General features: G+C 39.3%; 1 protein-coding gene across 1 annotated transcript; it reads left to right on the top strand.

Moving 5' to 3' along the window:
* The first annotated feature begins 8,970 nt into the window (after window positions 1-8,970).
* Window positions 8,971-15,051, top strand: LOC139411907 (cysteine dioxygenase type 1-like). Its single transcript, XM_071158661.1, has 5 exons — window positions 8,971-9,243; window positions 10,961-11,038; window positions 11,613-11,776; window positions 12,099-12,268; window positions 14,068-15,051. Exons 1-5 carry the CDS (start codon window positions 9,074-9,076, stop codon window positions 14,095-14,097), a joined length of 612 nt encoding a protein of 203 aa, XP_071014762.1. The 5' UTR covers window positions 8,971-9,073; the 3' UTR covers window positions 14,098-15,051.
* Window positions 15,052-15,274: the final 223 nt, after the last annotated feature.

Genomic DNA, 15,274 nt, shown 5'->3' with positions numbered 1-15,274 from the left:
AGAGAACACAGGTAATACACAGGGGATAATGGGGAAGATGGGCGACACTTGGGGGGGGGGGGACAATCACAAAGACAGGTGAAACAGATCAGGGGGTGACAATTATAAACTTCTTTAAACCAATCATCAGTCATTTGTGTCAGTGCAGTACATGTTGAGTGCCCTTCTCTATAAGCATGCTGAAAGTCTGTTGTTTATTTATTTACAGAGAAATAGCATTACATCTGGTCAAACACCATTTATTTCCAAAAGTTTGCTAAGAGTCGGCAGACAGAGTTTGTTTAACAAAAAAAGTTATATATATATACAGTAAGCAGTCAAAAGTTTGGACACAACTACTCATTCAAGGGTTTTTCTAAATGTTTACTATTTTCTACATTGTAGAATAAAAGTGAAGACATCAAAACTATAAAATAATGGAATCATGTAGTAACCAAAAAAGTGTTAAAGAAATCTAAATATATTTTATATTTGAGATTCTTCAAAGTAGCCACCCTTTGCCTTGATGACAGCTTTGCACACTCTTGGCATTCTCTCAACCAGCTTCATGAGATAGTCACCTGGAATACATTTCAATTAACAGGTGTGCCTTGTTAAAAGGACATTTGTGGAATTTCGTTCCATTTTAATGAGTTTGAGCATTCAGTTGTGTTGTGACAAGGTAGGGGTGGTATACAGAAGATAGCCCTATTTGGTAAAAGACCAAGTCCATATTATGGCAAGAACAGCTCAGATAAGCAATGAAAAACAACAGTCCATCATTACTTTAAGACATGAACGTCAGTCAATGAGTAAAATTTCAAGAACTTTTTCTTCAAGTGCAGTCACAAAAACCATCAAGCGCTATGATGAAACTGGCTCTCATGAGGACCGCCACAGGAAAGGAAGACCCAGAGTTACCTTTTCTGCAGAGGATAAGTTCATTAGAGGTAACTGCACCCCAAATAATTGCTTCACAGAGTTCAAGTAACAGACACATCTCAGCATCAACTGTTCAGAGGAGAATGCGTGAATCAGGCCTTCATTTATTTTTATTTAACTAGGCAAGTCAGTTAAGAACAAATTCTTATTTACAATGGCAGCCTAGGAACAGTGGGTTAACTGCCTTGTTCAGGGGCAGAACAACATATTTTTACCTTGTCAGCCCAGGATTCAATCTAGCAACCTTTCGGTTACTGGCCCGACACTATAACCACTAGGCTACCTGTAGCTTCATGGTCAAATTGCTGCAAAGAAACCAGTACTAAAGGACACCAATAAGCAGAATAAACTTTCTTGGGTCAAGAAACATGAGCAATGGACATTAGACCGGTGGAAATCTGTACGTTGGTCTGATGAGTCCAAATTTGAGATTTTTGGTTCCAACCGCCATGTCTTTGTGAGACGCAGAGTAGGTGAACGGATGATCTCAGCATGTGTAGTACCCACTGTGAAGAATTGTGATGGTGTGGGGATGCTTTGCTTGTGACACTGTCAATGATTAATTTAGAATTCAAGGCACACAACCAGCATGGCTACCACACCATTCTGTAGCGATACACCATCCCATCTGGTTTGCGCTTAGTGGGACTATCATTTGTTTTTCAACAGGACAATGACCCAAAACACACCTCCAGGCAGTGGAAGGGCTATTTGACCAAGAAGGAGAGTGATGGAGTGATGACCTGGCCTCCACAATCACCCGACCTCAACCCAATTGTAATGGTTTGGGATGAGTTGGACCGCAGAGTGAACGAAAAGCAGCCAAAAAGTGCTCAGCATATGCGGGAACTCCTTCAAGACTGTTGGAATAGCATTCCAGGTGGCTCCTATGAAGAATCTAAAAATGTTAATATATTTTGATTTATTTAAGACGTTTTTTGTTACTACATGATTCCATATAAGTTTTTTCATAGTGTTGATGTCTTCACTATTATTCTACACTGTACAAAATAGTAAAAATAAAGAAAAACCCTTGAATGAGTAGGTGTGTCCAAACTTTTGACAGGTACTGTACATGCTAATATCGCCACTGGCTGGCAGCAAGCTGATTGATCGGCTGTTAGAACCAGTAAAGGGTGATTTACCAATCTTGAGAGTTTTCTGTTACACAGCCATGCTGGTTGTGTCAGTTTCTCATCCCTGTTTTAAACAGACCTGAGAAAACTGGAGAGGCGCCCTCCTAAATCTGAAACCACTAGATAGTTTAAGCCAAATGGCGGAAACTCTTCCTTTGCCAATCAGAAAGGCATAATCACTTTGCTTACACCCCATATGGGTGTGTTGAGTGGGCATCAAGAAGTGTGCACGGTTTGAGGTAAGGGGTTGATTTTGGATCAAAGAGCCCTTACAGAGGGAGGTTTTTATGAACTGAAAAATGCTTGAGCAACTGAAATATAAAGAAAATATGATAATTAGACGGTGTATGGAGGGTCTCACCATCTCTTTCTATGGCAGACTGGAGACTATTTTAGGGTTTTTCCAAGGAATACGTTTTATGATTAAAGTACAAGATAGTAACATTAAAAATAAAATCTTTGAAGAATGACTTATGGACATGGAGTTGCATATAGTCCATGAGAGCAGTAGGTCTGATCTGACAACGTCATCCATACTCCCCCTAAATATAAAGTACTTTCAAATCTGAAAAGAACTGGATAGGTGTGTCCCAGTGACTTTCCTTGATGCTTTAAACTCATTCCTCTCTGTGTATTCCCACCAGATGAACCAGCAGATGTCAGAGATGAGTCTAAACGAGGCCGGGGGAGCCATGGCCTTTAGGGCAGCCCGTCTCAACCATAGGGGGCTGGGCTGCCTGGCGCCTCCTCAGGCCAGACAATGGGAGATTCTTAATTGGTTTACTTCGACTCCTCGCATCCTCTCTGTCCTCTCCTCCTTTTAAAAAGGTCAAAGGTTATCGAGGAGAGTAGGTGAGGAAACGTGGAAATGAATCCACTCGCATCAGGCAGATGACGTTTACAGAGGAGGGATCCCGATAAGCAACAAGGTGTTATGGGTCTGCATAAAGCCTACTTCATTTTTTAAATGATTTTTCACTTCATAAGGGATAGCGTACACAGACAATTCGGCTTTGCAGCCTTCTTCAGTGTGTCGGCAGCCTTCTTCATAGGAGGAATCCCAAAATAAATGTGTAAAGTGGTTGTGCAAGATGTATAGATTAAACACTATATGCTACTTATATTTTAACATGTACATGCTTTTCTCCTCTGAGGAAACAACAGTTGATTCAAAGGAGGTGTGGTGGATTTCAAAACGCCGTTGTGAGCTGGTAGGATACACGAGTATCCTCAGCTGGAGGAGGCTATCGAGGAGATGAGCAAACTCCTCAGTTCGCCTATTAAAACCTCTTAAGCTGACAGTCCCCGAAATTGGGCACTAGAATTACTTTAAAAAATATGTATATAATGACATTACTTATTTTATTGATTTCCCACCGTTTTAGAAGTCAGAAGACAACCACCCAGACCTCCCTACGATCATGTCAACGTCCTCTGTCGAATAGAAGTTAATTTGCCTCTCTCTGGTGGTCAGCTGTATCATTACAATTCAATTCAATTCAAAGAGATGTACAGTAAACATTACACTCACAAAAGTACCATTTGAAAAGAGACATTTCAAATGTAATATTATGGCTATATACAGTGTTGTAATGATGTGCAAATAGTTACATCCATTTATATAACTTCACTACAACGTTACCTAAAGAAAAACATTTATTTAGCTCGACTTCTTTCCTGCACAGACATAGCAAAGCAATTGCTGAATTTGTCTTGCGCAGACGGATCTAAATACTTAACTTTCATAGCTCTACGATAAAAAATGTGACCTACAAACGTCCTTAAACCCAAAATAAGTAAAGTAGTTTTGTGTGGAAGTCAAACATTTGTTTTCTATTGGAGTCAGACACCTTGCATATTCTCAGAATGACAAAATTGAGCACTTTACATAGCCCTTCTCCCCTTGTCTATAGAAAGGAAGCCCATTAATACATTAATAAAATATTGTCCTCTTGCTAGGTTGATGACTAAAATCATAGCGTGCAAAATGTCTGTCAGCTCAACTGGTTATTAACTAATTGATACACTCCTACATATGGCAACCACTTATCGGTTTCTGGGTCACGTGGGAGAGGAGGACGGAGGATTCAAAGAGAGTACGGACTTTTGCCCAATTGAGAATCTCCCCCTTTCGGATTGAGCTCCCCCAGGGTCGGGGGGTCAAGGGTCAGTTATCCCACTCTCTCTCCCTTTCTCTCTCTTTTGAGTGAATTGGGAGTCATCAGCGGTGTACTCATTAGTGGCATACAATAGCTAAACATTTTGCACCATAGCAAACCGGTTACTCCAAACACTCTGCAACGTGATGTAAAAGCTGTTGAGTTCCGTTTTGTTGGTAGAGCATGGCGCTTGCAACGCCAGGGTTGTGGGTTAGATTCATACGGGGGCGAGTATGGGGGAAATAAGTATGAAAATTTATGCTGTCACTCTGGATAGAAGTGTCTGTGAAATGTAAATGATATGAGTGTCTGCTAAATGACTTAAGTGTTTTGATTAGGGGAAGGGTTACTAACATGCAAAGTATCTAAAACATTGTAAACAGTTTCTAAAATGCTCAAGTTATATGTGATTTGAACATGCAACCTTTGGGTTGCTAGACATTCACGTTATATTCCCAACCTCCCTCCTTTTGTTTTTGGCTTAAGTAACCTTCTGTCTTATGAAACCATACTAAACGTAGCATATCATACTAGCAAAGACATTATAGTAAGAAGATAGGCTAAAACTACTTCTCGAATAGAAATCCCTGATCACACTTGTTAGTGATGTCATGGCAAGGTTAGCTAGCTAAGCTCATGCCTAGAAAGACTTCACCGATATCAGTTTGTCTCTGTAGATGGTTTGTCCTCTGACAAATCAACTGTAAATTTCGGTGTTCCTCAAGGCTCCGTTTTAGCACCAATATTGTTTTCACCATATATTTTACCTCTTGGTGATGTCATTCGGAAACATAATGTTAACTTTCACTGCTATACGGACGACACACAGCTGTAGATTTCGATGAAACATGGTGAAGGCCCAAAATTGCCCTCTCTGGAAGCATGTGTTTCAGACATAAGGAAGTGGATGGCGGCAAATTTTCTAAAACTCGGACAAAACAGAGATGCTAGTTCTAGGTCCCAAGAAACAAAGAGATCTTCTGTTGAATCTAACAGTTAATCTTGAGTGGTCCTACAGTCGTCTCAAATAAAACTGTGAAGGACCTCGGCTTTACTCTGGACCCTGATCTCTCTTTTGATAAACATATCAAGACTGTTTCAAGGACAACTTTTTTCCATCTACGTAACATTGCAAAAATCTGAAACTTTCTGTCCAGAAATGATGCAGAAAAACTAATCCATGCTTTTGTCACTTCTAGGTTAGACTACTGCAATGCTCTACTTTCCGGCTACCCGGATAAAGCACTAAATAAACTTTAGTTAGTGCTAAACACAGCTGCTAGAATCTTGACTAGAACCAAAAATTAGATCATATTACACACTGGCTTCCTGTTGGCTAGGGCTGATTTCAAGGTTTTACTGCTAACCTACAAAGCATTACATGGGCTTGCTCCTACCTATCTTTCCGATTTGGTCCTGCTGTACATACCTACACGTACGCTACGGTCACAAGATGCAGGCCTCCTTACTATCCCTAGAATTTCTAAGCAAACAGCTGGAGGCAGGGCTTTCCCCTATAGAGCTACATTTTTATGGAATGATCTGCCTACCCATGTGAGATACGCAGACTTGGTCTCGACCTTTAAGTCTTTATTGAAGACTCATCTCTTCAGTAGGTCCTATGATTGAGTGTAGTCTGGCCCAGGAGTGTGAAGGTGAACGGAAAGGCACTGGAGCAACAAACCGCCCTTGCTGTCTCTGTCTGAAGGTTCCCCTCTCTCCACTGGGATTCTCTGCCTCAAACCCTATAACAGGGGCTGAGTCACTGGCTTACTGGTGCTCTTCCATGCCGTCCCTAGGAAGGGTGCATCACTTAAGTGGATGGAGTCACTGACGTGATCTTTCTGTCCAGGTTGGCACCCCCCTTGGGTTCGTGCCGTTGGGGAGATCTTTGTGGGCTATCGTCGGCCTTGTCTCAGGATGGTAAATTGGTGGTTGAAGATATCCCTCTAGTGGTGTGTGGGCTGTGCTTTGGCAAAGTGAGTGGGGTTATATCCTACCTGTTTGGCCCTGTCCTGGGGTATCGTCGGATGGGGCCACAGTGTCTCCCGACACCTCCTATCTCAGCCTCCAGTATTTAAGCTGCAATAGTTTATGTGTCAGGGGGCTAGGGTCAGTCCTGTGTCCTGTGTGAATTGAAGTATGCTCTCTCTAATTTTATTTCTTTCTCTCTGAGAACCTGAGCCCTAGGACCATGCCTTGGGACTACCTGGCCTGATGACTCCTTGCTGTCCCCAGTCCACCTGGTCGTGCTGCTGCTTCAGTTTCAACTGTTCTGCCTGCGGCTATGGAACCCTGACCTGTTCACTGGATGTGCTACCTTGTCCCAGACTTTCTGTTATCAACTCTCTAGAGACAGCAAGAGCGGTAGAGATACTCTGAATGATCGGCTATGAAAAGCCAACTGACATTTACTTCTGAGGTGCTGACCTCTACAACCACTTATTATTCTTTGACCCTACTGGTCGTCTATGAACATTTGAACATCTTGGCCATGTTCTGTTATAATCTCCACCTGGCACAGCCAGGAGAGGAGTGGCCACCCCTCATAGCCTGGATCCCCTCTAGGTTTCTTCCTAGGTTCCGGCCTTTCTAGGTAGTTTTTCCTAGCCGCCACCGTGCTTCTACACCTACATTTCTTGCTGTTTGGGGTTTTAGGCTGGGTTTCTGTACAGCACTTTGTGACATCAGCTGATGTAAGAAGGGCTTTATAAATACATTTGATTGATTAATCGGGTGTAACGGTCGAACTGCGCATGTGCAGGCAGTCAAATCAAAGGCACTCCTTCGATATAAAGTTGTTTTTGACGAAAATGAAAATATGTCAGTTTGTCACCTTCACGAGATTGAAGTAATAACATGTTCAGCTACTTAAGACATTGGCTCAAATCTTGGTTGTGCCTTTAAATTTCGAGAAAATGAACAACTAAGGAAGAATTTTTCACTTCTCGCATTCTTCTCAAACCCCAAATCCCAGCCTGGTCTGTTTCGCAAACGTTACCAGAAGGCTCGCGATGTCAGTCCTCTGGATTTAGAAACTCTGCGAGACTAATTTGAGTGTCATATACATACATTTACTATGTTACGTCTAGTATTTGAGGCCATGCTAATCCATAACATGTAATGGTGTCACCATTTCCCATTTGGTCCAATCGTTTAATTTAGTAAAGTAGTGAAATAGCTATGTGGGAGAATGACATCCCCATTACGCCCATTTACCTGATCAATTGGAAACGGCAATCTTCTGAGTAGTCTACTTCCACACTTCTCTCCTCGCGCCATAATTTTCCATTTTGGACATTACGTTCCACCTGGGTTAAGGCCCTAGGTGGCGCAAGAGTCCAATGATTTTGATAAAACGAGAATGAACATAAATTGCATTGGAACGCAACATCTGTATGTCCAAAGTGCGTAGAATTTAATTGGTCATGATGCCTGGCCACAACTGTTCATCATGAAATTCAATCTTGATATTTACGATATATAAAAAACAAATTACCTTACAAACATAAAAATGATAGGAAGAAGTTATTAGTTCCATATATTTTGACGAAGATATATCCTCTTTAGTCCTAAATGTTGGCATCTATGAGATCATGTGTATATGCCAGTTTATAGTGTACATCACATCACCATGGATACAGGCCTGAAACCCTTATATTTGGCAGCATGTCAAGGAAGACAATCGTCCCACTTCCTTTCCATAAATTGGGAACAAATTACACCCTGGCTGACTCATTTATAGGTTTGTGGTGGGAAATTGCATCCATAAACATGGTTTAACTTCACATGGTGTCTTGACTTTAGCGCACAGGATTTGAGGACTACGTGTTACTTTTTGAATGATCCTGTGAAGATGTGCAGGAAGTATAGTAGCGGGTGATAAAACAATATAGCCTAATGTAACAGTAGTCTGTACCCTCGCCCATACCTGGGCTCGAACCAGGTACCCTCTGCACACATCAACAATTATTGACACCCACGAAGCATCGTTACCCATCGCTCCACAAAAACCGCGTCCCTTCGGTCATTTAGACATTTGCTTGGGGGAGCTAACGAAACTCTTCAGGACCCAGGCAGGGTTGCTCATCAGTGTGGTTCACCTCCCCACAGCCATAATATTGCATTTAAATGACTGGATGTGAGCTCAAAATGGGCAGTTGTTGCTCTCATAGATGATGTATGAAAAGCTTGAGTGGTTCTAGACAATACAATTGCCTATGATCAGATATAAATAGGCATATTCTCCTTATTTAACCAACAATGCTAACAAAACTAAATGAACATTTGTATTACAAAGTGATTACATTATTTATGAAAACATGTAATTATGCTTTAAATTCAACTCTTAATTGAATTATCTCACAAGTGATATCATGTTTTGTTGTTACTAATACTCTGCTCTCTCTTCTCTCGCTCTCCATTGTTGACTCAATTCCTGAGACCCGACTCATTAAAAGGTTCAAAGGGGGTTATTGTAGATTGTCAAAGCAAAAATCATCCTGGAAAGGAAGAGGTTTTGTTAATTATCAACTGCAGCCCAAACTAGGATTGGTCCAAGTAACGTTACTTGATGTGGGGGTAAATAATTAAGAATATTATAACACCTCAACCTTAAATTGATCTTATAAATAAAATCCCTGCTATTATTTACAATTGAGGACACGTCCTTTATGGGAAATAGTGATGTTGTTCCCATAAAGCTTGTTCATATTTGAACTCATAATAAGTTAACCCTTTTTCATAAATGGTACAGTCCAACAAAAAAATTGGCCCCAAAAAGAACAGGGACGCTATAAAACTTGGCTACTTCGTTAGTTGAAAAGTACGTTTTCAAGAACCATTACGCACTTAACCATGGAGAAAACCGAAGTGATGACACCAAAAAGTCTCGATGACCTGATCAAATTGCTGCATAAACTCTTTGAAAGTGACAAAATCAATGTGGAGGAGGTGCAACAAATAATGGAGGCATATGACAGCAATCCACAGGAGTGGAAGAAATTTGCAATGTTTGACCCGACCAGGTAAAAAATATTTGAATTATGTTTATTTCTATTTTGAAATTATTATTATTACTATTATACCTACTATATTGGTGTTGTTGAGTAGACCTGTTTTAATGTAACGAAGTAGCCTAGTTTTATAGCGTCCCTCTTCTTTTTGGGGCCAACTTTTGTTGGACTGTACCATTTATGAAAAAGGGTGAACTTGTTATGAGTTCAAATATGAACAAGCTTTACGGGAATAACATCACTATTTCCCACTTAAGGTGGTGTAAACTTTAACATGAAAGGTGTAGCATGAGTGATCAGCAGGCAACATTAAATGTAGACATATATATATATATATATATATATATATATATATATATATATATATATATATATATATATATATATATATTACATACACAATTTAGAACAACTACATTTAGACCAGTGGAGGCTGCTGAGGGAAGGACGGCTCATAATAATGGCTGAAACGGAAGAATGGAATGGCATCAAACACACGGAAACAATATGCTTCATGTATTTAATACCATTCCACCGATTCTGCTCCAGCCATTACCACGAGCCAGTCCTCCTGTGATTTAGACCTCAGTATATATATATATATAATGCTTCAGAGGATTCGATGGCAGTGGGATGTCTCTCATATTTGCGATTATTCACTGTGTTAATAATATTGTTAATCTAGCCTACATTTTGAATCTTTAACTGCATAACACATTTTAACAGATTATATTAAACTTTTGCTATGTAAAATTATCTGAGCAATATATTAAATATTTATAAAATATAGCCTAGCATGCCTGCGCTAACTTTTAAATCTTAAAAAAAAAGTTACATTTTAAGATGTTGACAACAGAATGAGACTTTCAAAGTGAGTTTCATTGTTTGCTTCAATAAAAAGAAAATGCCATATCCACAGTTTTTCCTGACATGCGCCATCAACTTGGGAATGTTTTGATTCTTGTGGGGGTAAATGGAGGATGGAAACCCGTCCGCATATCAGAATTAGAAACAGATCTCCACTGGTTGCTTTGAGGACGTGCTGTGCGTTTGTGTTATGATCACACACTGGACCTTGCAGATGCTACAAAATCACTGATTTTCTATGCACCCAAAAACGTGACTGCTGTAATTTAAGCAGAGACATGATCTGGGCCATAGTAGGTTGTTTGAAAGAATCTCTATATCATCAGATATCAACAGTACTCCTACTACATTTATTTAGGTCAATCACTAACGAACGGGCTCTATCAATAGCCTGAATCACTGTGTGGGGAATTTGGGAACTACGGAAATTGGTGGGTAAAACATTTCAGTTAGTTTTGAGCTAAAACATAATTTGAAAGTTTTCTGAATGAGTCACACCACTAAGAACAAAATCCATTGCAATCCATCTGTCCAAAACCTTTTCCTCTGGTCTTTATTCTAGCATTAGTGTAAGTATTTATGCCAGATAATGTGCATGTACGGTATTGGGGTAGTTGCAAATCACTTTGTGGCTATACCATATGATTCATTGTCCTACATTTCAGTGTAGCTATAACAAAGGCATCGGATGTCCTACCTTTCTTCTAAAAGGATCAGTTGACGTACACCCCACAATGTTGGACACGTGCTGACTAATGTAATAGTAAACATAAGTAGAAATGCTATTGATGCTACCAATAATTGAATGGGTAAACACTATTTTTGTTCTAACCTACACCTCTGTGTTGTGGGTGTGTTCCAGGTACACAAGGAACCTGGTGGATGAAGGGAACGGAAAGTTCAACCTCATTTTACTCTGTTGGGGAGAGGGTCAGGGCAGGTTAGACATTTTTGCAAACAATGTTGAAAGTTATTTGATCTGATCCATTGAAAGACCTCATACTTATTCCGGTGCTATTTCTATAAGAGTGTATATCGTCAGTTTCAAATAGTACTGGCAGAACCAGTGTAATTACAATGTGTTATGTGACTTGTCAGTTAAAACATCAGTATGTTGTTCTACTGAAATGAAAAAACATGCTCCAGAGTCCAAGGTTCTTGTTAAAGTCAACGTTATGTATGTTTTACAAAGATAAATACATTTGGGTAATAATTTGCCCCTTTGAAACAGTCAGATATTGACAATTGGTCACCTTACATTGCTTGAGGCAGAGAGAAAGGTACATAATAGCAGATTGTAGCTAATGTAGTTTGAGAGGTGAAGTTATACTGTATGTCAGTAGACCACATGATATATAACATTTAACACAAGGCAGCAAATATGTGTCCTTAAACAGGACTATTTTAGAACAAATGAACCTGTACAGACACATAACCATAGGTACTAAGGCTGAGCCCCATATAACACTGTTCTGGAACATTCTAAGAGTGTCTGTGTTTTTCACCACTTGCAGCAGTATCCATGACCACACAGACTCCCACTGTTTCATGAAGATGCTGCAAGGCGAACTGAAGGAGACGCTGTTTGAATGGCCCAATAACAAAACACAGGATGTTGGTGACATGGTTCAGAAATCTCAGAGAATTCTGAAAGAAAACCAGTGTGCCTACATCAATGGTAAGATTCAAGGCAGTTGAGTATTTCCTCAACATTGTGTGTCAGACAACATAAGGAGGCATTTATTCATATTATTTACACACATAATATGCATGTATATCTTTATAAACATCCTCCTACAAGTGAATATCTTTACTTTCAAGTATTTGATTATCTGACATCTAGTTGTACATGTTACATATTATACAAATTCTTAATGGATACTGTATGACTCGTATGTGTTGTGTTCGGTGTACCGTTAGCGGAACTAACAACTGTGTGATATTTGAATGTTTTACCTTGCGTTGCCTTATCATAGATGTGTGGTGTGTGTCGGTTTCAGATTCCCTTGGGTTGCACAGAGTAGAGAACGACAGTCACACTGAAGGTTCGGTCAGTTTGCACCTGTACAGTCCCCCCTTCGACACCTGCCAGACTTTTGACGAGCGCACAGGACACAAGAACACTGTCAAGATGACGTTCTGGAGCAAATTTGGAAAGAGGACTCAATCTGTAAGCATTCTTTCTTAAATTAAGCAACGTTCTTACCCAAGCTCACTATAGCCATCATATCATTATCTAAACATTGGTTTATTAAGTGTTAATAGATATTACTTCCAATCAGTGAAGTTTTACAACTTTTGTTTCCCTAAGAGCATAAGTTTATCACCCAAGCCAGTGGAGATTGATACAAGTTGTGAATGCATTGGTGAAAGGGCAGGTTGGCATTTATTGTCATGAATCTTGCCCTGAAGGCAAGTGGTCAATAGCTGATGCTGCCACAGTAATAAAATATGATTTTAAACCTAACCCTTACCTTAACCCTAAGCTTAACCACACGGCTAACCCTAATACCTAACCTTAAATTAAGACCAAAAAGCTAATTTTGGTTTTTACATGAATTTTTACAATATAGACACTTTTGACTTTGCAGCTGGTTCATCTAGTGGGAATCACTCAGTTCTGCCTCCAGCTCAAGATTCATGACAATAAATGTGGTGAAAGGTGCCATAAACTATTTGACATGGTTCAAACGGCTTGCTGTTGAAAGTCCACAGAGTAGGTCTACCATCAGACATTATCTTTCATTGGATCTTAATTGAAACAATAGGACGTTCGTTATTGTCCCTTGGATCACTCACGGATATCTTTGAACAAATAGTGAAATTTACTGGCAGCTTATCTTAACAGTTAATTTTGAAAGCTGTAAACTTGGTGTCTGGACCTTCATTAACTATCAGCATTGTTGTAAAGTTGGCTATTGTTTAACTTGACTGAAAGTGCTGAAAGTTCATGATTGGTGACCTCTAAGGAGGACAACCTGGTCTGTGAGCTCTTTACATTCTGTATAGAGTACCTGTCATGTTGCCTGCTCACACATCCTTACTCTTAGGCTACTTTAACTGTTCTGTTGCCTGCTCACACATCCTTACTCTTAGGCTACTTTAACTGTTCTGTTGCCTGATCACACATCCTTACTCTTAGGCTACTTTAACTGTTCTGTTGCCTGATCACACATCCTTACTCTTAGGCTACTTTAACTGTTCTGTTGCCTGATCACACATCCTTACTCTTAGGCTACTTTAACTGTTCTGTTGCCTGATCACACATCCTTACGCTACTTTAACTGTTCTGTTGCCTGATCACACATCCTTACTCTTAGGCTACTTTAACTGTTCTGTTGCCTGATCACACATCCTTACTCTTAGGCTACTTTAACTTTTCCTTCCAAATTGTTTAGATGTTTAATTATGCTGGAAGTCTGCAAGTCATTTCCACCCCAGTACAATCAGCAATTCAGTGAAGCCCTTAGTATTTTAAAATACATTTACTGTATTTTTTTAAGCGTGTAAGCTTCCATTTTGTGTTTGTTTTTAATTCAAGGAATCTGTTCCCACAGGCTGATAGATGTGTACCTGGGAGACTGTGTTCCACACAGCTATAGCTTTTAATCTATTGAGCATGTGGAAGCCTGCATGTAATGTTCAGACTGGCTGGCTGCTTTGTCAACAGCAGGGAGCTTATCTAAAATCTGCAAATTGCTAAAGTTTATCTTGACCAAACCACTTCTGGCCTGCATATTACAACACCGCTAGTATGTTGGATAAGATAAGAGTATGGACCTCAACACTGCTCCTCTCAATGATTTTGTTTTTGTATTGTTGTTTTTGTGTTTGAGTGATCTGAAGTTTGTCATATTTATCATTCATGTTTTGAATATTAATGGTGTATTCCTCTCATACTTCTGTTGTGGTGCGTATCATCATGCTTCGTGCTATGGCCTAACTTACTGCACATTTTATATTTTACAGGAAACAACGGTCTCACAAGAAAACAACTGAGGCGCAGAAGAAAACAATTGCGCTTGGAATGATAGTGTTGTCAAATAGAGTCAACATGAAGCTGCAAATAAGTAAAATTCATACCTAGATAGATAGATATATATATATATATATATGGGATCTTAATTTGAGCCAGTTTGCTACAGAATGAAAATTATTCTGCAGCAACAGGAAATGTGACCTGTGTAACGACACTTTTGTACTGTTACGGCATATGGTTGAAATAGGTTGTCTATTACATCAAGGAATGTTATCAACAGTTTTACACTTTTATTGATTTTTACAAAAAATTGTCTTAATTAACACTTGTCAAAATGGTGATGTAACATTACATTTTTTTGTGCAGTTAAATTAGTGGCAATTTACATTAGGAAAATGGAAAGCTTTATATGGGGCAGCAGGGTAGCCTAGTGGTTAGTGTTGGACTAGTAACCAAAAGGTTGCAAGTTCAAATCCCCGAGCTGACATGGTACAAATCTGTCGTTCTGCCCCTGAACAGGCAGTTAACCCACTGTTCCTAGGCCGTCATTGAAAATAAGAATTTGTTCTTAACTGACTTGCCTAGTTAAATAAAGGTAAAATACATGTATAATTTGAAAATGTGATCCCTGTCATTGCTATTTCCAGAGTGTTTTGCTTTTTGGGATGAGAAGGGGTGTTATTTGGCATTAACTATTTCAGTGTCACTCTTGAATGTGTTTCATTGTTTTAACCTCGGTATAAGGAGACTTGTCAAGGATTTTCTGGACTTGTGGGTTGCGGTTGTTTTTATTATAATCCAATGTTCAGAAGAACAAGGCACTCACTTTTTCCTCAGGATTTTGCATGTTTTAAAAAAATGTAGCTTAATTTAGATAGCATTGTCAGTTAAAATGAATAATACAGTATAAGATATTGTGAATGATACGCCTTGCTTTGACTGACCATTAAATATAAATGTTTTAAATCATGAGATACTGTTGTGTGTGTGTTTTTTAATCAACATATTAGTATACTCTCACACAAACAAAATGTTTTTGACAGTACTTGCTGACATAAAACCTGCATACTGTCCATACAGTCACATCCATAATTATTGGCACCCTTGATGAAGATAAGCAAAAAAGACTGTATAAAATATATAATACAAATACAGTCCTGAGCTATATTGTTTGCTCAGAGAAAGAGATTTTGTTTA

Source organism: Oncorhynchus clarkii, chromosome 6, assembly GCF_045791955.1.
Source record: "Oncorhynchus clarkii lewisi isolate Uvic-CL-2024 chromosome 6, UVic_Ocla_1.0, whole genome shotgun sequence".
In the NCBI taxonomy this organism is placed as follows: domain Eukaryota; kingdom Metazoa; phylum Chordata; class Actinopteri; order Salmoniformes; family Salmonidae; genus Oncorhynchus; species Oncorhynchus clarkii.
The sequence above is the reverse complement of the archived record's forward strand: the minus strand, read 5'-3'. Positions and strand labels throughout refer to the sequence as shown.

What these genes read in the sequence shown, in the direction of transcription:
- LOC139411907 (XM_071158661.1), top strand. Translation starts at nt 9,074, where the DNA reads ATGGAGAAAACCGAAGTGATGACACCAAAAAGTCTCGATGACCTGATC. An exon ending in GCAATGTTTGACCCGACCAG is followed by an intron (nt 9,244 to 10,960) that starts GTAAAAAATATT and finishes GGTGTGTTCCAG; the next exon opens with GTACACAAGGAACCTGGTGG. An exon ending in TTGGAAAGAGGACTCAATCT is followed by an intron (nt 12,269 to 14,067) that starts GTAAGCATTCTT and finishes TATATTTTACAG; the next exon opens with GAAACAACGGTCTCACAAGA.